We start from the raw sequence: 24,463 nt of genomic DNA, 5'->3' as shown, positions 1-24,463 counted from the left end.
CAGCCAGCAGGGGGGCGGGGCAGTGCAGGAGATTTCTCTCTTTTCGCTCCCCTGCCCAACTCCATTCACATAACACAGCAGCCGTTCGCTACTGAACATCTGCTGTTTAAACTGAACGATGAGCTTCATTGCTCATCTTTTATGCTGCATAAAAGAGCAATGAAGCTCATTGCTCATCATGCGGTTTAAACAGCAGATGTTCAGTAGCGAACGGCCGCTGTGTTATGTGAATGCAGGGGGCAGAGGAGCGGGAGGAGAGAAATCTCCTGCACTGCCCGCCCCCTGCTGGCCGCTCCGTGACCCAGCCTGTTCTGCTAGCTCCCATGCAAGGAGCATCATTTGCCCGACACTCGTCCTGTGTAGAAGGACCTTTAGTCTGTCTTCACTTTTTTTTCCCCATTTTTTACATCTTCTTGTGCCTCCATGTTTCTTGGGCCCTAGGCATGTGCTTAATTGGCCTTATGATTAAAATGGCCCTGGTTATGGCTTCAGCATGATGCCTTTGGTCTTCATGATATTGCATTTTTTTTACTAAAGTTTTATTTTGTGATATTTTTAGCTGCATTTGCTCACTTTGTGGGGTTTGATATGTACCCTGTTAGCTTATCGCAAACATTTCTTCAACAGAATGAGCTGGAAAGCCCTCTACATTAACTTCTACTGCAACAAGACATAGAGAGGTTATCCAAAGAGGTTAATCATTTGGCTACGTTCCCACATAGTATATTTTGGTGCGTATCTGCACCAAAATACTCGACAAAATCTACAAATAACATGCAGATTATGATTGAGTCTTTGATGCGGATTTTGGGGCAGATTTCACTCCATCATTGGAAAAAGTAAAATATGTTACAATTTGAACCAAAATCCACATCAAAATCTGTATCATTTGGTGTGGACTAGTTACTGCGGATTTGTTGTGGATTTTCTGCTGTAAAAAGTCAGCAGCAAATCCGCCATGTATCAACATTAGAGATGAGCGAACGTGCTCGGCCACGCCCCTTTTTCGCCCGAATACCGTGATTTCCGAGTACTTCCGTACTCGGGCGAAAAAATTCGGGGGGCGCCGTGGCGGCACGGGGGGTAGCAGTGGGGAGTGGAGGGGAGAGGGAGAGAGAGAGGGCACCCTCCTGTTCCCCGCTGCTACCCCCCGCACCGCCACGCCTCTCCCCGCCCCCCTGGCGCCCCCCGAATCTTTTCACCCGAGTACTGAAGTACTCGAAAATGGTGGTACTCGGGTGCGTAAGTACTCGAAACGAGTACATTCGCTCATCTCTAATCAACATATCCTCTGAAGGGAAATGAAGCCCACAGCAAGTGCAGTGGGCTTCACTTATCAAACTGTCTAAGGCTATATTCACATGTATTGGAAATGCTGCAGATTTTCCACAGCGAATATTCCACTGCAAAACCTGAAGCATTTCCACATCAAAAACAGAGTCAAAATCCGTACTCTTGATGCAGATTTTGACTCAAAATCAGCTGCAGTTTCGGGCTTGTGCAGCGCTCCTTTCACTTCCCAAAACTGCCCATTTCGGAGTGCAGCACACATCGGGAACTACTACTGAGCGCTGCTGCTGGCGTTCATGTGATGCCACTTCCACATCATATGACTGGTGGCAGTACTTAATAGCAGCTCTCAGGTGTATGCTGCGCTCTGGGTACAGGTAGTATTTTGGAGGTGAGAAGAGCGCTGCAAACGCTGAAATCCAAAGTAATGTTGAGTCAAAATATGCACCAATAATACGGATGTTGACTCTGTTTTTCATGCGGAAATGTAGTGGATTTCACTACATGAACCTACCCTAACAGTAAGACTGTACCTTAATGCCCAATCAGGCCTTAGCTTTCATTTCGTAAACTGCTCTCAAAAAAAGAAAGCTAAGCTCTGATTGGTCGTTGTGGGCAACAAGGACAGTCTTTCTGTTACATAGTTTTAATAGATGAGTTTCTCTGTGTTTTCTTATATAAATGGGGCTATCCCAGAGAACAATAAAAGAAGTCTAGCGTGTAGGACCACTTCCATGATGTCCATAGGCCCAGGGCATGAGGACTATAGGGGCTATATGAATAAAATTATAATGAAGCTAAGTTGATGACTCTATAGCAAGATTGGAAAAGGCAACCAAGTCAACTCAACAATTTTTATATCAAATAACTAATATTTATAAGTAGATCTAGTTATAGCGAAGACTTGGCCTCCATCAAGTTATCTAGGAACAATTTTAGCTTGTTTTTTTAGAAAAATCTAATATTGATATTTTACTATTTTGGCCAGAACTTGTATGGTCACAAAGAATTTTGTCACCAAATTAACAGTAAACAAAAACCAAAAGTCTGTTTTTTAACATGAATTTGAGTTTGCCAATGTAACATAGAAGTTGAATGGTTACCATGAAAGTATTGATGAGAAGCAGAAAATATGCAGTAGAGGAAGATGCTGCTTCGTCTTTATTGTAGTTTCACATGGCCAAAGCCAGAAGTGGATTAAAAAATAGGAAATGTAAAGGACGGACTTTTCATTTCTACTGAATCCACTTCTGACTTTGGCTCAAAGGACTGCATGGAAAAACTCCCACAAAAATTGCCCCTCACAGAATTCATGGTTTCATCCAAGAAACCTGAATGAAACCATCCTAAATCACCTTTGTGGCATTAAAACAGTGTATGTAATAAGAATCCTACAATGATATTGGAGACATTTCTACTTTAGCTAACAGTAGTATTGACCTTACCTGTGGGGCTTCAGTTTTCGCCATGTTTTATAGGCTTCACTATGAGAAGGTAAGTAGTCCAGGCTTTCATGTGTCTCGGAGAGGACCTTCCTCGCCTTGGAGGGCTGTCTGTGGTTTGTTCCATCTTCCACACTGTCTGTTTTTTCCTTCTGTTTTCTACTGGATTTCAAAGACATAATTTTCTTAATCCCATCAACGCAATCAAAAAAAATATTAGTACTTGTTCTGATCCCAGTAATGACAATAAAATAGCTAGATGATTAGGAGAGAGAACCCGCTTGTCACCACCAAGGAAGGAACACTACGAAGTCCCAGTTGCCTAGATGGACAACTGAAGAAGAACCTCAGTCATGCAATAAACCGATAAGTAAGTTTTGCCCATCACAGGGATTGGCTACATTTGTTTTCGTTACTAGACACACCACTCATTTTCTGTTTTATCTTGATCAGGGTTTGATACTTTTAATATAAAATAGTTATTAGTAAGATAATTAGTGTGTTATGTCAGATGTGACCTTTAATTAGATGTACTCACTGCAAGCTGATATACTTCCAATTAGACAGTCAAAGTGTGAGATCTCTTTTAGTATTTTGTTTTTCAAACCAGATTAAGGGTGTGTTCACACATTGCTGATTTGCTTCTGATTTTTTTTTTTTTGTGGATTTTGGTGCAGATCTCAACCCTTCAATTTGACTTTAATTAAAAGGGTGAAATATGCAACAAAATCCGCTGCAGTTCAGATACATTTGAATGCACCTTAAAATTAGCAATAGTTTGCTATTGAAGGTAGTCAATAAACATGGATTACTCACAGGGGCAGGACAAAAGATAGGGGGTTGCATAGGTTGACAGTGGTGGGGGACACAATTTCAGAATTTTAAAAGAATATTAAAAAGAAAACATTCTCTAGTTTAGAAATCTTCTTTTCAAATTTTATGTTAGAAATGGGAATGTTGAACAATTCTCATATACCCAGAGAGATGAGCTACAAAAGGGACTTAGCATATCCTGGCATTACAATGAAGAGGGTGTAAAAAAGAGTCAGGAACAAAGTCAATCTGGATAATTGTATTTCTGATACAATTATATTTTTGTAATGGATTCTTTTTTACAGTTCTTTGCGGCAAATAATAATCACTTGATGATAATGTACACTCTTTGAAAAAAAAATCAAGCCAAGAAGATGTCCTTTTGCTGCGAAACTCGGCATGCAGTTACATCTCAGGGCTTAGTCACACGGGCGCATCAGCACCCGTACACGGACGCCGATGCGCCCGTGTGACTGAGTCCTTACTGCAGGAAAAAGATGGCCGTACTTCAGGACAGACGACTCCCCAAAGCGCTGAAAAAAGAACACATGACCGGCCATGAAGCCGGTCACATGTTCTTTCTTTCAACGATGCAGAGAGACGTCCGTCCTGAAATGCGTCCGTCTTCTACCTGCAGTAACACGGGCGCAGATGAGCCCATGTGACTAAGCCCTCAGGCAGATATACAAATGATTAGAGTTGTGGCATTACAAGATGAGCGGTCTTGCCACTTGAGGCCCTAAAAGTGGGTCCACCCTTGGCCTATAAAAAGACTCTTCGAGGCTACTTGTGTGTAGCGGACCTCTTGCACCACTTGTGTAGAGCTTGTTGACCACTAGACGCCTCTACAATGCAATCGCAGAGATTTCACCTAGTTAACAGAGTTTGAGAGGGAGCGCATTATTGGAATGCGAGAAGCCAGATTGGGATTATTCACCCTAGAAAAAGACTCTTAAAAGGTGACCAAATAACTATGTATAAATACATTAGGGGACAATGCAATGATCTTTCCCATGATCTGCTTTTACCCAGGACTATGACTGTAACAAGAGGGCATCCTCTACGTCTAGAGGAAAGAAGGTTTCATCACCAACATAGAAGGGGGTTCTTTACTGTAAGAGCAGTGAGACTGTGGAACTCTCTGTCTGAGGGTGTGGTCATGGCAAAATCAATAGAGGAATTTAAAAGGGGACTAGACATCTTTTTAGAGCAGTATGGCATTACAGGATATAGAAATTAAATAACCAGGAGGGTTGTGATCTCAAATGTTCATCCAGGGATTATTCTGACTGCCATTATGGGGTCAGGAAGGAATTTTTTTCCCCAGATCAAGGGTTAATTGGTTTCTGCCTCATTGGGGTTTTTTTTGCCATCCTCTGGATCAACAATTGGGCTTTGGGGGGGAGGGAACACAGGCTGAACTGGATGGACATTTGTCTTTTTTCAGCCAAGCATACAATGTTATTATGAATTGGTGTGGAATGCCGTAGATCGTCCATTCGGGAGACGATTGCGGATTCTGCACTTCAAACCTACTCCTGTGCAGGGGGCCTAATATTACAGAAGATAATGACACTGTCTTCCCTGCAGGCAGAGATGGTACAGGCCTGGAAATGGTTCCTTAACACATAAATGCCTATAATGATAGTGCCATCTGTTTCTAGAATGCAGACAATCTGCTAGTTGGAGCTTCTTGTGGTCTGTCGAGGGCGTCCTGAGTAGAGATGAGCGAGCACCCAAATGCTCGGGTCCGCATTATTCGTCGAGCTTTTCGTAAAATTTGAGAGCTCTACTTGAGTAACGAACCCCATTGACTACAATGGGAGAGTCAAGCATTTTTGTATGTGGGACGCCGGGTCCCGAGCTTTTTTTTTCTCTCTCTCTCCTGCCAAACAAAAAATTTTAAATGACGTGCGCTGCGTCGCGGTGGGGGGGGGGGGGGGGGGCAAACAGGCACGTCACAGTGGGGAGGAGCCAAAAGCTGGGGCGGGGTCGAACACGATTTGATGTTCATTCGAGTAACGAGCATCATCGAGTACGCTAATACTCGAACAAGCATCAAGCTCAACAGAGTACGTTCGCTCAACTCTAGTCCTGAGCCCTGTCGTCTTGTGTGTGTGACTTCATGCATCCAAGACCTCTTAACAGCCTGATCAGAACAGCCCAGGTGGTGGGCAGTTTGTTGATATGTCTATCCAGCTTCTCACAATTCAATAATGCACCCGATCTGAAAATGCACCACACAAGTGGAAAAAGAGGTCCACCTACACACAAGTAGCTTCTGAGAGCGGATCAACTTTTAGAGCCTCTGGTGGCAAGACTGTTTATCTAATCACACCACAACTGTAATGATTTGCATATCTGCCTGTAACTGCATGCTGAGTTTAGTAGGAAAACAATTCCTCCTTCTAGGGGCTTGATTTTTTTTCTACAAATTGTGTACCTTCTTTAATTGCTGGAAGGTTTAGGTCTGATGCTTTCATGCCCATTTTAGGTATATTAGACAGTGGGCAAGGGTCAGTACGGACATTCTGACCAATCTGTGCCTACTCAGGCACACACAAAGGAAGCTGCAATGCACTGGTGTAGATTCTTCTGACACCATTTCTATCATAGCCATTAAAGGGGTTGTCTCGCGAAAGCAAGTGGGGTTAAGCACTTCTGTATGGCCATATTAATGCACTTTGTAATATACATTGTGCATTAAATATGAGCCATACAGAAGTTATTCACTTACCTTCCCTGCGCTGGTGTCCCCGTCTCCATGGCTCCGTCTAACTTCAGCGTCTAATCGCCCGATTAGACGCGCTTGCGCAGAAGGGTCTTCTGCCTTCGGGTCTGTCCGGCAGCCGCAGCATTCTGGCTCCGCCCCCTTCTACTCGTCATTGCGTAGCTCCGCCCCGTCACATGTGCGGATTCCAGCCTCCTGATTGGCAGAGGATGGAGCGATGGCTTCACATGTGACACAAAGGATTAAGGTAATCCATCATGGGGTTCCCTTGTTTAATAGCCTGCCCACGACCCTTGGATATGTCACCAGTTACCCTTCGGGTGGGAGATGGTAGAGCCACCGTGACAGGGCTCAAACTCTACCCTGCTGTCTCCTAGGCTGGGGCCCACTCCTCAGATGCTGCAGGGTGGAGCTATTTTAGCATCACGAACAGGATGAATCCTATGTGCCTGTTCTCAAGAAACCGCCAAAAAAATGCTTTCCCACCATTTTTTCAGTCGCAGAAGATTTTTTCCCGTGTCTCAGCTAAATGGAGGCTGAGATTTTCTACAAGTTCAGAACAAGATGCTTCTGATCCTCTAAGTTACTTTAAATAGTTGAGGACTAGATACGTCCAACCCTCTGAGCCTGTAACAAGTATCAGGACATGGTTGTGGTTCCTCTGAGCCTCCAGGAATTAAAGTAAACACGATCATGGTTCCTCTGAGCCTAAGGACATTTACCAGAGTGGTGAAAAACCAAATTATTTGCCATAAATGCAGAAAGAAGACCCCAGTTTATAAGTAGCAAGGATATGTTACAAGTTAAAGAAGGACTTTGTTGTGTTATTAGACTGTGTTGAATTGCCCACCTTGCATAGTGAGCAACCAACTACTAATGTGGACTTTGTCTGCACTAAGAGTCAAAATGTCGCCCAGCCCTCATGTTCTTCGTTAACAAGTTTTCAGCTTGCGAAAATTTCCCACCAAGCTGTTCCAGCCAGGGCTGAGGAAAAAGTAGGGGGGAAGTCATACCTACTGCGAAGCAACAGTCTGCAGCTGGGAACCGCCCAGAGGAGGTGACTTTCTCTACTTCCAACGAACCACTAAACCTGTCTCAGCAGACTCAAGAAGGAGAGAAAATGTCCTTCTACACTGCTCCTCTTGTGAGAGAGCTTGCTACTTTGGAGTCTAGTGAATAGGAACAGCCAACTCCCGCTTATTACTCCTTGCCAGGAATCACGCCACGGAGGCTGCAACAATACCAGACTGAGGCGGGTATGGTAGAGAGTTGCTATCTTCTGTGGATTCTAATTCACTACCTCAACCGGGAAGTCAGAGACTTGTTACTGACCTGTCTGTTACCGTTTGTTAAGGTGTACGGTGACCAGAACTTTGCTTTCACCTTTCTGCGTGAGCCTGCTTGTCGCCCAGAGAGATTGTCTCCAAATGCTCCACCACTGCCTTATGTTGTGGCCCGCGATCCTCCTTCAGGATTTCTTCTGAGGAGTTACAGTTCCACGCAGGGACCCACAGTACAGAGGCCTTTTGACTTTCCTGAGTCGCTTCAGCAATCCCAGGACACAGAATAAGTTGGGGAGGCTGAAGTAAGGGCCTTTCTATGTCAAAGCCCGTCCCTTCGTTCTTCTATTGGCGTTAGTTCTTGGAGCAGCATGCCCACTTCCACTGGGTTCAGTACAGAATCTGAAACTGAAGAACCGTAGGGCCCACCAGTGTTAAGGAAAGTTACTTGGTGTTAAAAAGACTTCCGTAATGTGAGACTTTTCTTTTTGTCCTTTTTTCCTGGACTTTATTTCTCTCAGTTTAGCCCCAAAGAGGACTTGAAAATTAGCGTCCCCTTTTTCATAGTACAGTTGTGTAATGTTTGCAAATGTCATTTTTATTGATTTATTATTTGAAAATGTCATTGCAACATTCATATGTTTAAGAAAATGTGCAGGAGGGTAATGCAAGTCTGAGTAGTAAAGGTGTTGGATTTATAATGAGTGCCTGTTTTGAATAATTATATGCAAATAAGATAGGGGTTTTTTATCAGCAAGTTGTGCTACTCCACTTCAGTGTGCCAGCATGTGCTTCTGTCTGTCCCAGGGGAGGCATCCACAATTTACATCTTTATCTTTAGTCAGCTCAGTTGGGAGTATTTACATAAGGTTACTGCCCTCCATCAGATAATTTTCCGGGAAAGTGATGATCATGCCACTTATCCTGTATTCAGTCCTACCAGTCAACCCTTCTCTATTCTTTGTCTAGCTACAGTGAGTTGCATTTCTTCTTTTGTCTTTGGGGAGAAGAGTTATGTAATAGTGCCCAATAGCAATGTTAATGTATCTTGGATTTCGTCCAACTTAACAGTTTTCAGTGGTTTGGCCATACCACTTCTGCACACGCTGTCATAAATTAATGCTTTTCATGGAAAGTAAAGTCTTAAAGTAGTCTAGGTAAACTTTGATGGGTAAGCTCTAAGTAGCAACCGAAGGGTTAGTTGTGTTTACAGGTTCCGCCTTGCACACTCAGCGACTGTGTAGATGTTCCGCTAGATGTACTTGTGTAGAACACTGAAGACTAGTCTGTTCTGGATCTTACACTCTGCTTAGGAGGCGCCGGGGTCGGCTTGTTTTAAGTAGGGGAAACTGTAGTGGCCCAGAACAATGGGTCCCCTCCATAATAGTGTGTATGCATTTATCCACTGTAATGTCAGTGTCTTCTGTGTTGCATGATTGGTGTGTATTGCATAGCTGCAGCACTCAAAGGGTTAATTGTCTCGTATGTGAGATGTCTGTCTGGAAATGTATCATTTTATGTTGTGAGTTGGTGGTCACCTGACCATGCTTGATATATGTGATTGCAAGAGTTCTGTTCTGGGCTTGCAAGAGAGAGAAGTGTTAGAAGTGCTGCAAGGGGACCACACAGGCACCTTCAGCCTGTGTGGCCCAGAAAAGAAGAGGCTGAATGGAATCTACAGCCTGCTTTGGGCTTGCTGTACTCAGGAGATGTGAAAGTACCCCTTCAATGCTAAGAGAGGGAGAATGAGGAACTGCCATGTAGCGCATCCCTTTTTCCAAATGTGAGTGTCGACCAGTAGAGAGTTGGAGAGAAGAGAGTGTGTTGCCGGGATCAGGACCAACAAATAACAGGACTGTGGTCTTCTCGTATCCTTCCGTGAATCCTCCCTGTCACACCACTTTGACGGTTTTGCACTGTTTTCCTGCTGGCGTGTATCATCAAGTTATTTTCAAGTAAACAAGCTTCACCGACCATTCCCAGTTTGGCTCAGAAAGTTAAATCCCTGTGTGTGGACTCTTTATTACCAACTACTGGATTCAACACAGAGGATGGAACGATGGCTTCACGTGTGACACAAAGGATTAAGGTAATCCATCATTGGGATCCCCTGTATAATAGCCTGTCCGCAGCCCCTTGGACGTGTCACTGGTTACCCTTCGGGTGGGAGATGGTAGAGCCACCATGACAGGGCTCAAACTTTATCCCACTGTCTCCTAGGCTGTGGCCTGCTCCTTGAATGCTGCAATACACTTTCCCATTTCTCTTGCTTACAAAACATAAACCTCAAGAATAAACTGTAGTTGGCCTGCCCTAAATGTAACAAGCCAAAAACAAACATGTTCCATAGCTTATGGAGCTGTCCCGAAACTCAGATATATTGCACAGAGAGAAGACTACTAATACACAAGGTCAAAAAAATCTTATTATCATTGACACCCCAGGTTTTTATATTCCCTTTTCTCTCTGCTGAACTACAATCAAGACATTTGATCCATGCTACTGTTACAGTAAGAAAACGTTGCCTAATAATACAATGGCTACAACTTTTCTTTTTTTGGACACGTGGGACTGAAAGAAGCGGTGAAAGACAGGAATGCATGGAGAACATTGATCCATGGAGTGATTCAGGGTCGGATGCGACTGAATGGATACTCATTATCACAACTGCTAACTCCAAAACTCACAAACATATTGTCACGTCTGTCTCCTGAGATCTGTTGTACTACAGGTTCCCTGGGGCTTTCCTGCTCAGGTGTTGGGATTGTGCTGCTTGGGTGTGTATGTCTCCAGTCAGCCAATCACTCCAGGTCAGAAACATAAAAGCTGTCTTTCCAGGTGTGGGTGTGGTCAGCTTTCTCTGTTCTCTGTTTTGTCTGGTTATATCGCTGGACTCCTGGTTAGTGTAGGGTCTAGTGGTATTGCCGGGAGCTATGATGAGACCCGCTAGCTTCCATATTTTGGCCAAAATGTCACTAAATACCTGGCATTTATAGAATTAACATTTGCTAGTCGTGTTTGCATATTGGCTGCTATATGGTGTGATTTTGGCTCTATGTGTCTTCTTATCCTGTCCAGTTGTCGTGTTGGTGGTGGCATGTGTATGCATCCAAGCCTGGGTGTGTGGGTTCCTAGGGGCCGCAAGTGCCCAGATCTCATTCAAGGATACCTCATGGTACATTAAATTGCATGGCGCAAACCAGTTGGGTAGATTATAGTACAGTTTAGGGAAAGCGCCTCAGAGAAAAAGTGAGGACTAACCTGGTAAAAAATTCTAGGGGAGCCAAGAAAAGTTCAGCCTGAAATAGCCTTAAAAACATTCAGGATCAGCAAAGCAAGAAACGTACTTTGAAGGAGGGGGATATGGTCACAGAAGCTGCCTCCTGCTGATGGTACATCGGTTGTAAGTTTAACTATGCAGGGGAAGTAATCCAGCAGGTTTCTTGCTTTACTTATCCTGAATATTTTTGAAGCTATTTCAGGCTGAACTTTGCATGACTCCCCTGTGAGTGCACAATTTTTTACTGTTTGCATTTTGCTTTGTTAGTTGGGTAAATTAAGAATAGACTAAGAAAGAGCAGAAGAAAACCAACGAACAGTGATAGATAGCTTACTGGAGGTTGTGATTAGAGATGAGCGAACGTGTCCGTAACGGACACATCCGCACCCGGACACCGGCTTTAGCGAACACTGGAGTGTTCGCGCGTAAGTGTCCGGGTGCCGCCGGGGGGCGGGGAGATGCGCGGCGGCGCGGGCGGCAGTAGCGGGGAACAGGGGGGAGCCCTCTCTCTCTCCCTCTCCCCCCCGCTCCCCGCCGCACCCCCCCGCGCTGCCACGGCGGCCCCCGAACTTTTTCGCCCGAACACCGAGGTGTTCGCAAAGTTCGGTGTTCGGGCGAAAAAGGGGCGGGGCCGAACGTGTTCGCTCATCTCTAGTTGTGATACAAACTTCATACCAAAATCAGGCAAATTTTCAATTTAGAACACCAATATTCATGTATAATATCGAGTGCAGCGAGTGGTAGAGCGACCTTGGTGCCCAGTAAGTTAGTTAGTTAGTTTAAGTTTAGGAATATTTCATAGCAACATGAGACGATAATGGAAGTGACGTGATTTAACCTACTTCCACTTCAAAAGTCTCTCTATAGTATAATGCAATATACCAGTCCTAGTTGGCTTGATACAATGATGGAGAATTGTATGACTATACAGGAAAGTCATTCTGATTGTCACATGCCTTTCTTCAATATGCTGTGAAATATCTTTAGTTATTGTAATTTGTACTATTTATAAAACTTAGTAAAAATAGTTATAAAAAATACATAAACTGTGCACGTGTTGTCTTGTATATGCCACCCTTTGGTGACAAGGTGTCATTGTCATAAAAAACAATGTTATATTCACCTCAATGGTGTTAATGTTATGGCTGATCAGTAAATATGCTGTAAAAATTACAAACAATACCAAATAATGTTTTCATAGTATAATCTATGCATTTTAGTTAATGCCAACAGTGTTTTTTTTTTTACAATAAAACTCCCCACATAACCTAGCAAACAGGAAAAAGAAATAATCCTGGAAAAATGAGACAATACAGAGTAAGGCAGAGAGAGACAAAACAGCAGTGTAAAATATAGAGTATATAGTATATCATTATTGTTTAGTCTATGCTATGCTGTCAGTCATGCTGAGCCTGAGCACCAGTATTCTATATCAGGGTTTGATGTTGGAATAATAATCTCTACTTTAAAGCATTTGCTCCCTGTGGTGACCTAAAGCCGCGACCTCAGGCACATACTTACTTTTCGCCTACAGGCTTTGTTAACAATCCTATGACATCAATCATAGTAGGAAAAAATATAATCCTTTCCAGGAAATCAAAGTAGTCAGAGATTTTAAAATAACTTGACGCAGCCTGCCGAGTTTTCTGTAGAAGTCCTGTAACATGCCAGTGACATGCTATAGGTGTGCTATGTTACAGTAGGTCAGGCTCAATCAAACAGGACACTTTGGAGATATATTTCTGTATAGTGCTCTGTAATATTTATCATTCAGATCTGGGAGACTTTGGGCTTTTAGGCACAGACAAGGCTTAGCCGGTCTGTGTGTGTGTCTATCTACTATGTGTTAGATTAACAACAACTATAACTTTTTAATGTGTTTGGCTAGAGAATGATTTTTGCAGCATTTTTTTGTGAACAATGCAGGCGATATTAATAATAATAATATTTAGTTATATAGCATCAACGTATTCCGCAGCACTTACTAGACAGGGAGAATAAAAACAAAACCACAACTACATGAAGTAATCAATTGATGGCAACAGCAGGGGTGAGGGTCCTCCTCCAATGAGCTTACATACTACAAATAATGGGGTGATACATAAGGTAAAGGGGCTAGAGATGTGCACGGTATGGCGAGGTGGAAAGTGATACACATAGACAATAGTCAAATTGGGCCATATAGTGGCTGAATTGGTAAGACTGGAGGGAGCGGTTGATTACGGCTAGCAGGGATTGCAGTCTGTGGGACAGGGAGCATGTTATCAGGTGGAGTAAAGAGGGTTTGGTTTAGGGGACATGGTATGCCTCCGTGAAGAGGTGCGTTTTTAGAGAACGCCTGAAATTTTGTGTGTCAGTGATCACCCAGATAGTTTTGGGTAGCGCGTTCCAGAGGACTGGTGCAGCTCTGGGGAAGTCTTGGAGGCGGGAATGAGAAGTTCGAATTAAAGGGGCACTTAGTCTGATTTCCTTAGTAGAATGAAAGGCGCGGGTTGGGTGGTGAATTAAGATGAGCAAAGCAATGTAGGACAGTGCTGTGGAGGGCTTTGTGGATGAGGGTGGTGAGTTTAAATTGAATTCTGTATTTGACGGGCAGCCAGTACAGTGACAGGCACAGGGCAGAGGCGTCCAAGTAGTGGCTGGACAGGAACATGGGCCTGGCTGCTGCATTCAGGATGGATTGGAGAGGGGCCAGTCTGGTGTAAGGGAGGATGATCAGCAGCAAGTTGCAGTAATCGAGCCGAGAGTGGATGAGGGTAACAATGAGTGTTTTTAGCGTGTCCACAGTGAGAAAAGGGTGGATTCTTGCAATGTTCTTGAGGTGCAGCTGAGATCTTCGGGTCAGAGATTGGATATAGGGGGTAAAGGACAGATTGGAATCAAATATAACTCCAAGGCAGTGGGCGTGCTGTCTGGGAGTTATGGTGGTGCCACACACTGACATGGAGATGTCAGGATGAGGTTGGTTAGTAGAGGGCGGAAACAGAAGGTGGTCAGTTTTTGAGTGGTTCACTTTTAGGTAGAGAGAGGACATAGTGTTAGAGACAGTGGACAGACAGTCGGTGGCGTTCTGGAGAAATGGTGCTGTGATGTCATGGGAAGAGGTGTATAACTGGGTGTCATCAGCACAGAGATGGTACTGTAAGCCAAATCTCCTGATGGTTTGTCCAGTAGGGGCTGTGTACATTGGAGAAGAGGAGGGGTCCGAGGCCCGAGCCCTGGGGGATCCCAACAACAAGGGAAAGGGGAGGGGGCAGTTGAGCCAGAAAAAGGAGACACTGAAAGAGCGATTAAATAGGTAGGAAGAGAACCAGGAGAGAGCTGTGACCTATAGTGCAATGGAGCGAAGCATACTGAGGAGGAGTTTCTGGTCAACAGTGTCAAATGCTGCAGAGAGATCGAGGAGGATTAGTAGGGAGTAATCGCCCCTCAATTTAGCCTTCAGGAGGTCATTTGACACTTTATTTAGGGCGGTATCTGTTGAGTGTAGAGGGCAGAAGCCAGAGTGTAGGAGGTCGAGAAGAGAGTTTTCTGAGAAATAGCTTATAAGAGGGGAGTAAACCAGGCGTTCTAATAGCTTGGAGATGAAGGGGAGATTTGAGATAGGTCGGTAGTTGGCAGCATCACAGGAGTCAAGAGTTGGTTTCTTTAGCAGTGAGGGTATGACAGCAGGTTTGAATGAGGAGAGGAAGATGCCAAAGGTCAGAGAGAGGTTGAATATAGTGGTGAAGTGGGAGATGACCAGCAGGAAGAGGGACCGGAGGAGGTGTGAGGGAAAAATCGCTAGCGCAGGTGGTGGGACAAGCAGAGGAAAGCAATCTGGAGACTTCTTCCTCTGTTGTTGGTCTGAGTACAGACAGTGAGCAGGAACTAGATGCAATACTGACGAGACTAGGGTCAGGGCTAGTCTGGGATTGGGAGGTTATTTCCTGTGGGATGTTGTCGATTTTCTTTTTGAAGTAGGCAGCCAGCTCTTCAGCACTGAGATCCATCACTGGGAGCTGCGATTTTGGGCTACGAAGGGAGTGAAAAGTAGCAAAGAGTTGTTTAGGGTTGTGAGATAGTGAGGAGATGAGAGAGGTGAAGTAGACTTGTTTGGCATGGTGGAGGGCTAGGTTGTAGGTTCTGAGCATGAACTTGGAGTGGAAAACGTCTGTGGACTTTTGGGACTTTCTCCACATCTAGAGCACCGCCGGATGAAGCACATTTGAGGCGTGAGCCATGGTTGCCGCGGTCTGCACTGGATGGCTTGGGTCATAGGGAGTGCGGCTTTATCCAGGGCATATTTGAGAGTGGTGGTGTAATGTGCAGCAGCCAGGTTGGGGCAGGAGAGGAGAGAGATAAGGGACAGAAAGGACTGTAGAGACTCAGCAAAGTTATGGGTGTAAACAGCCTGAAGGTTCCTGTATGTACGGTAGGTAGGAGGGTCTGGAGAGATGCTAGAGACCTTGATAGAGAAACAGAGGGAGTTATGGTCTGAGAGCAGGAGAGGGGAGTTAGTGAAGTTGGAAGCAGAGCAGAGACAGAGGAAGACTAGATCAAGAATATTGCCATCCCTATGAGTGGGAGAGGCAGTGAGTTGAGAGAGACCAAGGGAGGAGGTAAAGAAATAGAAGCTGAGAGGCAGATGGGGAGTTACGGTCATTGGTGGGGATGTTAAAGATATGATGAGTCCCACAAGCAGCACAAAGTATACCCTCACCAGGGTCAGGCCAGTGAATGCAAAAGCCGGATCAGAACCAAAAACCAGAAAGGTTCCAAATATACGTGCATAGAAAGCAATGACCGGCAGCATAGACAGATGTGCAAAAGTCCAAAGACTTCTTTATTGCCCATTACAGAAAGGAGCAACGTTTCGGCCTTAATGGCCTTCCTCATGCGGTGGGGATGCTAAAGTCTCCTAGGATGAGGGTTGGGATTTCACATGAGAGGAAGTGGGGGAGCCAGGCGGCATACTGATCCAGAAACAAGCAAGGAGGACCTGGGAGGTGGTAGATAACTGCTACTTGCATGGACAGTGGACAGAAAAGTCGCAGGACATCTACCTCGAACGATGGGAAAGTGAGTGAGGGTACCGGGAGGATGACCTGGAAGGTGCATTGCGGGATGAGAAAAGCACCTACTCCTCCACCATGCCTGTTTTTTTCGGTTTTAGGGTATGGAAGAACTGCAGGCCATTGTAAGACAATGCAGCAAGGTAGGCACTGCATCCATGTTTCTGTGAGAGCTAGCAGGTTAAGGGATTTAGCAGTGAAAAAGTCATGGATGGTGGGGAGTTTGTTGCATGCCAACTGGCAATTCCAGAGTGCACATTAAAGGAAACTGGGGAGGGCATGCACGGACTAGGGGTTGGGCTAGAAGGGTGTCTCAGTGGGGCAGGTTAAAGGCAAAAGTTAGGAGCACTAGAAGGTGGGCAAGGATTGGGAGAAATATCCCCTGCTGCTACCCTGTTTCCCTGAAAATAAGACATGCTCTGAAAATAGGACATAGCATGATTTTCCAGAATTTTTGAGGATGCAAAATGATTTTTCAGGCTTTTTGAAGATGCTTGAAATATAAGCCCTACTCCAAAATTACGCCCTGCTAACTGTTAAATAAAAAAGTCTATTTTAAATAGTGTCCAGGCAGCTATACATGTAAAAAAGTTAAACCTTTTTGAACAAAAATTAATATAGGCCACTGTCTTATTTTTGGGGAAACACGGTAGTAACAGCAGGATAGCAAGGGTGAGAAAGTGGGTAGGGGATTTATGAAGGTGATAGTTATGTTTCATTGTGGCTTCAGGGAGATTGAGGTGTCTTAGGAAAGTGAAGAGTGCGTGTGAGCTGTGAATAGGTGAAGAAAGGAGAGAGGGGTTGATATGGATAGAATGCACCAGAGGAGGGCGTTGGAGGTAAGTTTGAAAGAAAACAGTAAGGGCCCGTTCAGACGAGCGTGTTTTCGCGCGCATATACGCGCGCACAAAACTGCGCTCCTATGTAAAACTATGGATTTCCTATAAAGTGTTCACATGGGCGTGTTTTTAGTGCGTGCGAACGCGCGCAGCAACGAATAAAGGACATGCGTGGCTGTTTGATCCGTACTGCGCTGCTCTTTACATTGGCTCCTATGGGATACGCTGCACGCGAGTCCGGTCGTGTGAATGACACAATAGACAGCAATGTAAATTTTTTTTTTTTTTTATGCTAAAGCTAAATGCTTTTGTGTCTTTCCCTTTGTATAAAGCACTCCATGTTGTGTTCCGGATGTGTTTGGTTGTAAACACCAATAAACGATGTGCAGCCTGTTATATAAAGGAAGAAACTTAGTAATCCAAAGTTCGCTGGGGCGCCAAAGAAATCGTCTGTCTCACAACTATCAATACTTAAAATACTGGCGCCGTGTATATTGGCTGGGATGCTGATACAGCTCAAGGTATGAAGCGCATCTACGTGCGCTCCATGCAGCCAACATCACATTTACTAACACGCATATGTAAAGCACGGACCTTCGTTCACGCGCATTTCTGTGCGCACGTTCAAACGCGCGCATTAGCGCATACGCTCGTCTGAACGGGCCCTAAAGCTAAGAATAGAGACTACAGTAGTAGTGATGGTCAGAAAGTGCAGAGTTTTTAGACATTTTTAGCGGCATACCTGTCTCTTGCTCTGTCAAACTGCCATGTTTAACTGCATAAAGGTACACTTCATCATGGTCACACTTCATCCAGGTAACAGCCTCATACGTTTACTGCCACATGTGTCAGTGAATGAAAACTACTTTTAAAACCAAGCAATAGCCAACAGCTGGGAGGGACTAGTTTAATTAGGCTTTATTAAGGGACTAGCTAGTGACCTGCGCAGAGGTTTTACGGCTTGCTTACATAAACAACACCTCCAAACTAAAACTGGACATAGAAGCGGATGATGATACTATATGGGGGAGGATGCACCAAAGATGCACAAAATATGAGCAGTATTCAATCTAGGCAAGAGACACATACCTTAGACATAACAGTGGAAATATGCAAGGATGTATCAATGATGCAGATTAAGCAGAGGTGAAGAGCACAGTATTTCGGCACTTCACTCAGAGCAAGAGACACGTACTGTTTTAGTGGAACGGTTTTGAACCTTACTCCTCCACACTGCCCGCAAGACTAGGGAGCTGGTGAATCCTAGCTTCCCTGAAGAGAAACACTTGCTTCAGCTGCTCGCACTGCAGACCTCCTCCCTGCACGTCTTCCTTCGACAACCTTATACGCAGACTTACAAATTTTTTATTACTTTTTATACACTTAGGAGGGGATTTATCAGCATAAACGGAGTATAAAAAAAGTTGCAAAATTTAGCATAAACATTGCCTATGCATGAAAAAAACTGTGACTTTTTAAAATTTTCAGCACTAATGCCAGCTTTAAAAGAAAGTGTGCCTGACTTTTCAGGACTGCCTTGGCCCAACAGATTTAACTATAAATTATGCCAGAAATCTGTGCTAACTCATAGATAGTGTAGAATTATTTTAGGCACACAGATGGCCTAATATCTACCTAATGCACCCTTTTATGGTTATTGCAACACATTAAACCATTAAATAAAAAGGCAAGATATATATCAGACATGATAAGTAGAAGCCAAAGTCAGGTTCCAAGAAAACGGGATATACATTTGATATTTTCAAAATAAGAATTTTATAGAAAAGCAACAGAATAAACAATACACACATAACCAATGCAGGCACCAGACCACAAGGACCACTAGGGCAGAACACAGAGAAAGAAAGAGGGTAAGAAAAGAAAAGAGAAAAAAAGTAGGGGGAGTGGTGGGCTGTATTGGGATTCACAACAATGCAACCACTCTGTAAAGGACAGAGATTCTTGAAATATCAGCCAAGTATGCCATATCCCAAAAGTTTTCATCATGTAAACCAGAATCCACTGCAATGAGCTCCTCTATGTGGTTCAAGTCCTCAAATGTATCCCGCAATTCCTGAATGGAAAAGGTAATGGGGGACCTCCAGTATCATGGAAAAACCAAACATGCGCCTGAATAAAAATTGTAATAAGCCCTTCTTCAAGAGCAAGATCTTACCAAGGACCATAGAGAGGATGGCCAACAGGAAGCAGAGCCACACGTCCTATGGTACAACTCATCAATGGACTCCCAAAAGGGCTTAACCCAGGAACACTGCCACCAAATATGGGCCATCATGCCTTCTTCCTCCACTTCACATCTTCAGTACACTGGAGAACATTCTGACTATATGGAGTGAAGATACGAAGGTGTGCAATACCACCGGGAAAGTAATTTGAAATTCTTTTCTTATATAGAAAGAGAAAATATGTACCAAGGTAAATGTCCTCGCCCAGGAGCTGCTGGAGAAAGAACGCTGCAGTTCTGCTTCCCAAGCCCATAGAAAAAGCAGTGAGGTAAGAGATCCTGATGATCACCGAAGCAGGCCATGGAAGAGAGACGCCAAAAGAGAAGGAGGAGGGAGGGGGGGCACAAGATACACAAAAGATTCAAAGGGAGTAGGGTCCCTAGAGACCTGAGCGATAGGACCTAGAGAAGCGATAAAGCTAGAGAGCTGAGCATTAGAAAACTACGTACCCCTCGACTTGCCCTTGAAAGGCCAAGAATATCCCCTGACCCAATCTCCATATGAAACTCTGAATTGTTAAACATTGGAACTAAAGAACCCGAAAAGGTGATAAATTCCAGTTTTAAGGCCTGTGAATCCTAAAATTGAAAAATAACAGAAAGCAAAAGAAACTCCCCTAAAGACCCAGGCTTATCTGCTTTATGTAGCCATAGTTTTTCAGTCAATGAAGCATTGTTTAGAGTTTCCATAATGAAATCAGTTAAGTATATAAGATCAGATCACCACCTTATGATATGTAGAGAAGTCTGGCAGACCCACTTCCCCCTGTGCCTTTAGAACGTATGAAATATTTATATCATAGCTGAGCTCGGGAACCAGTGTAAATAAAGTCAATGAAAAGGGATCAAAAGACCTTTAAAAACTTAGTTGGTAAAGGAATGAGAATAATTTTGAAAAAATACAATATGCTAGGTAGAATATTGATTTTAAGTGAATGCATCCTCCCAAACCACGATATTGGCAAAGGCCACCAAGCATCCAAATCCCTCTCGACCAACTCCAGAAGGAGAGAAAGGTTCAGCCAGTATAAATCCTCTAACCTTGAGGGAATACACGTACCCTGTGCCCACCAAAAGGAAATGGAATTTTGGAGACTCTCCATCGCTGGCCCAGATAAAGAGATATTGAGTGCCTTAGATTGGTGCAGGTTAACTTTAAAATTACTTAAATCACCAAAGATCTGGAATTCTTTTAATAGGTTTGGTAATCCCACCTCCGGATTAGAGCTAAATACAATGAGGTCATCCACATATATGGCCATTTACATTCACCTTCCCAACTCTCAATAGCTCTAGCTAGGAACTCCATCACCAATATGTATAGCAGAAGGGAAAGCAGACAACGGAGTGGATAAAGTACCATTCACTCGAACATAGGACATAAATGAAGAGTACAGCACCATTATTCATGAGATCATAATGGGGCCTAGTCCTAAATGTACCAGGGCCAAACGTAGAAAATCCCAGCTCACCTGGTTGAAAGCCTTTTCAGCATCGATTGAGAGAAGACACATAGGTAGATTCCTGATCTCGACAAACAAAATCCAATACAGTGCTTTCATGGTAATATCTCTGGCCTCCATGCCAGGGACAAAGCCCACCTGATCACAGTGCACAAGATGTAGGATAAATTGTTTCAGCTTGTTGGCTAATATATCCTATAGAACAAATTAAAATGCTTACCAATGCATAGAAGCATTCGTCGAATCTGAAAAATGAATCCTCTGGAATTTGGATATGTGCAAGTTAACGTCAGACACTTACATTGAATGCATAAGTATATGGTTGTTGAGTTTCCAGAACCCTCTATGTGGTCCATTCACCCCAAAGAGAAGAGAGGACCAAATCATGCTATGATAAGAGAACAGGATGGGTTCGCTACCCACTGAGGGGGACAGGACTAGGAGCGAGTGGGAAATACAGATGTGATCATTACAATGGTAGTAGAAGTTATGAGCCAAAGAAAAGAAGATGTAATCTTTTTTTTTTTTTTTAAACTCGTTTTATTGAAAACTCTGTATTTTGTACAATAAATGAATAACGAACTTTGATTACATCATAGGCTCATTACAATCATGTTAACAATACTTTAGTACGTTACATTAACACATACAGTTGTTGAATATTTTATGACAATATTGTTTCTCGTAGTGCCAGTAGAGGGTATGGTTCTTTGTTAGTTTTACTGGGCGTTTCTAGGTGTAAATGTCCTTAGCAGGTTTTGGAACTGATCCTGTGTGAATACTGTACTTGTCGATCCACACCATCTTTCCCACACCTTGTTAAATTTTTCAGGGCATTTTCTATTTTTGTAGACAATTTTTTCATATGGCAGAATGGCATTAATAATATTCTGCCATTTTGAAAGTGTCGGAGGGCGTCTATCCATCCAACGCAGGGCTATTGCTTTGCGGGCATAAAATAATACTTTAGTAAGAAATATCCTGTCATGGTACTGCCATTGTTCTTCGTCTAGAATACCTAACAGGCACACTGCGGGTCGAGCGGTACCGGTATCCCTAGAATTTGTGTTAAGAACTCTATGACCTCTCCCCAGTATGCTTGAATGTCTGCACAATTCCATATTAGGTGATTGAAGTTTGCATTAGGTGCTCTGCACCGGTGACAGTGGTTGGTGGTTATCCGATTCATTTTATGGAGTCTGGTCGGTGTTAAGTAGCACTGGTGTAGGATGTATAGTTGTGTTAGTTTGTTGTTTGCAGCCGGTGATACCGTGGTGTATGTGGACATCGCGGTTTCCCAGTCCTCATTAGTGAGGGTGGGGATGAGTTCTCTCCATCTCTGCACTACTGTCATTGGTGTATCAGGGATTTTAGCTTGCAGTAGGTGGGTGTACAGCACCGATATCAGGCCTTTAGGTCCTTGAGTTTGCAATATGCCTATTAGTGGATATTGGGAGAATGTTTGTCTAGGCCCTGGGAATTGTACAGTCAACGCGTGTCGGAGTTGTAAATATCTAAAGAAGCCCGCTCTTGGGATTTGGTATAGTCGCTGTAGTTGTTCAAAGGAGACCAGTGTTTGGTCGACGTATATGTGCTCTAGTATGGTGATTCCTAAGTTTATCCAGAATTGCTTGTCCGGTAGGTTCATCAAATGTGGTAATGCCCTGTTGTCCCACAGGGGAGTCTCCAGAGGGGTGTCATCCTGTCCAGTTAGTGATTTGCATGTCTGCCACACATTTACTGCGAGTCTGTGGATGGGTAGCATTTGTTTGGTCATCAGTCCTGGTTTTTCCAGGAGGATCCAGAGCGATGTTTCCATGAGGAAGTACATCAGGTGGTGCTCAGAGTTAGGGAGAGGCGCGCCCGATAACCAATGGCGGAGATACCTAACCTATCCCGCCAAGTAATAAAGTTTAAAATCTGGTAGCGCCATTCCTGCCATCTCCTTAGGGCGCTGTAGGGTGTCTAAGTGGAGCTTGGCTCTGGAGTTTCCCCATATGAATGATGTTATTAAGGAGTTAGTTTTTTTGAAGAATTTCTGTGGTATAGTTATTTCTGCGTGTTCTAGGCAGTATAAATATTTGGGGAGTATTATCATTTTTATGAGGTTTATCCTGCCCGCCACAGATAATGGCAGGGAGCTCCAGCCTTTAAATTTTTGCTGTAGGGTTGTCAGTAGGGGAATAATGTTTAACTCGAGGCTCTGGGTATGGTCCCTGGTGATGTGTATTCCAAGATATTTGAATCCGGGGGTGATTTGTAGCTTACAGAATACGTCCCCCATCTGCCATCCATCTGGTCTTAGAGGCATAAAACCGGATTTCTGCCAGTTGATACATAGGCCTGAGAAATTTCCAAATTTATCTATTAGAGAAATGGCTAGCGGTAGGGTATTTCTAGGGTCTGACATATATAATATTATGACATCTGCGTATAGGCCTATTTATCCTCTCTGGGTCCTATCTGGACGCCTTTATATGAGGTGTGCTGTCGGATTCTCAGGGCTAGGGGTTCAATTGCAATTGCGAATAGAAGGGGGGAAAGTGGGCATCCCTGTCGGGTCCCCCTGTGAAGTGGAAAGGAGGCGGAGGCCAGACCATTTACCGTTACCCTAGCGGTCGGTGCTTTATATAGAATAGAGATCCATTTTATAAATGTGTCTTTTATAAATGTGTCTCCGAACCCAAATTTCCATAGAACTTCTATCAGATATAGCCACTCGACTGAGTCGAATGCCTTAGATGCATCTAATGAGGCCAGGGCCCAGTCTGACCTCCACCTCCACCCCACCTGTGTGATTACCTGTGTTCTTCTGATGTTGTCCGATGTTGATTTTCCAGGAATAAAGCCTGATTGGTCAGGGTGTATGATTTCCTCTATGATTTGGTTTAGACGGGAAGCCAGTATTTTAGTAAGGATTTTGTAGTCAGTATTTAATAAGGAAATAGGCCTGTACGAGCCGCATTCCTCTGGGTTTTTGTCCGGTTTTAGGATAAGAACTATGTTGGCCTCTAGCATCGATTCTGGGAGATGACTTTTATCAAATATGTGTTTATATAGGGAGGACAAATGTGGTATTATTTCTTTTTTGTAGTGTTGGTAGATTTCCACCGGCAGCCCGTCCAGGCCCGGAGTTTTATTTTTTGCCATTTCATTTATTGCTTCTTCAATCTCTTCCTTTGTAATGGGAGAATCTAATAAGGATTTATAATCATCTTGCATTTCTGGGAATATTATGTCGGTTAGGTAGGTCTCCAGTTCTGCAAGTGAGTAATTGGCTCGCGATTGATATAAGTCGTCGTAGAATTGTTGAAATCTATCTAGGATTTCTTTCGGGTCCGTAAGCATTATTCCCTCAATATATTTAATTCTCAATATGGATGGGGGGGCGGTCTCCTGTCGCGCCATATAAGCGAGTTATTTAGTGGACTGGTTTCCCAGTTCAAAAAAGGATTGTCGGGTAAAGAAAAGGTTCCTCTGGGCTTTCTCTCTTAAATATAGTAAGTAGTCTCTGCCTATCTGGAGCCATTTGTCTCTTTTTGTGTCTGTAGGGTCGGCTACAAATTCTCTTTCTAATTGTTGGCATTGTTCTGCTAAAAGTTCACCTTCTCGTGCCGTGGCTCTTTTAACAAAGGAGATTGAGGATCTAAAACAACCTCTGAGATAGGGTTTAAATGCCTCCCATACTAGCATTGCATCTGTGTGTGTCTCATGTGCCTCGTAGTATATTTGGATCTGATCTGGTATGCGGTCATTGGGGCCAAATAGCGAGAGCCAGAATGGGTGTACCCTTGGTCTCTTAATTGTGGTTGGGCCTGGGTTTTTGAGTGCCATACGTATTGGCGAGTGATCTGAGACCCCTCGAGGGAGGAACTCTATGGAGTCGATTTTAGGGAATAGTGAAGGGGACCCAAATATGTAGTCTATTCGACTAAGTGCGTGATTGTGGGCTGCATGGCAGGTGTATTCCTTTTGTTGCGGGTGAAATATTCGCCATAGATCCAGCCATCCCGTCACCGAGATAAT

The 24,463-nt window shown here is 43.9% G+C and overlaps 1 protein-coding gene across 1 annotated transcript in view; it reads right to left on the bottom strand.

The window, feature by feature from the left end:
* The window catches only part of LOC136578224 (chloride channel protein C-like), a 211,417-nt gene that overhangs the window by 166,717 nt on the left and 20,237 nt on the right, over window positions 1–24,463 (bottom strand). Inside the window, exon 3 of the mRNA XM_066578074.1 lies at window positions 2,736–2,894. Coding sequence (XP_066434171.1) covers window positions 2,736–2,894 — 159 coding nt within the window. The remainder of the gene's footprint in view (window positions 1–2,735; window positions 2,895–24,463) is intronic.

This window comes from Eleutherodactylus coqui, chromosome 9, assembly GCF_035609145.1.
Source record: "Eleutherodactylus coqui strain aEleCoq1 chromosome 9, aEleCoq1.hap1, whole genome shotgun sequence".
NCBI lineage: Eukaryota > Metazoa > Chordata > Amphibia > Anura > Eleutherodactylidae > Eleutherodactylus > Eleutherodactylus coqui.
Note: the sequence above shows the minus strand (reverse complement) of the source record. Positions and strands in the feature narration are given on the sequence as shown.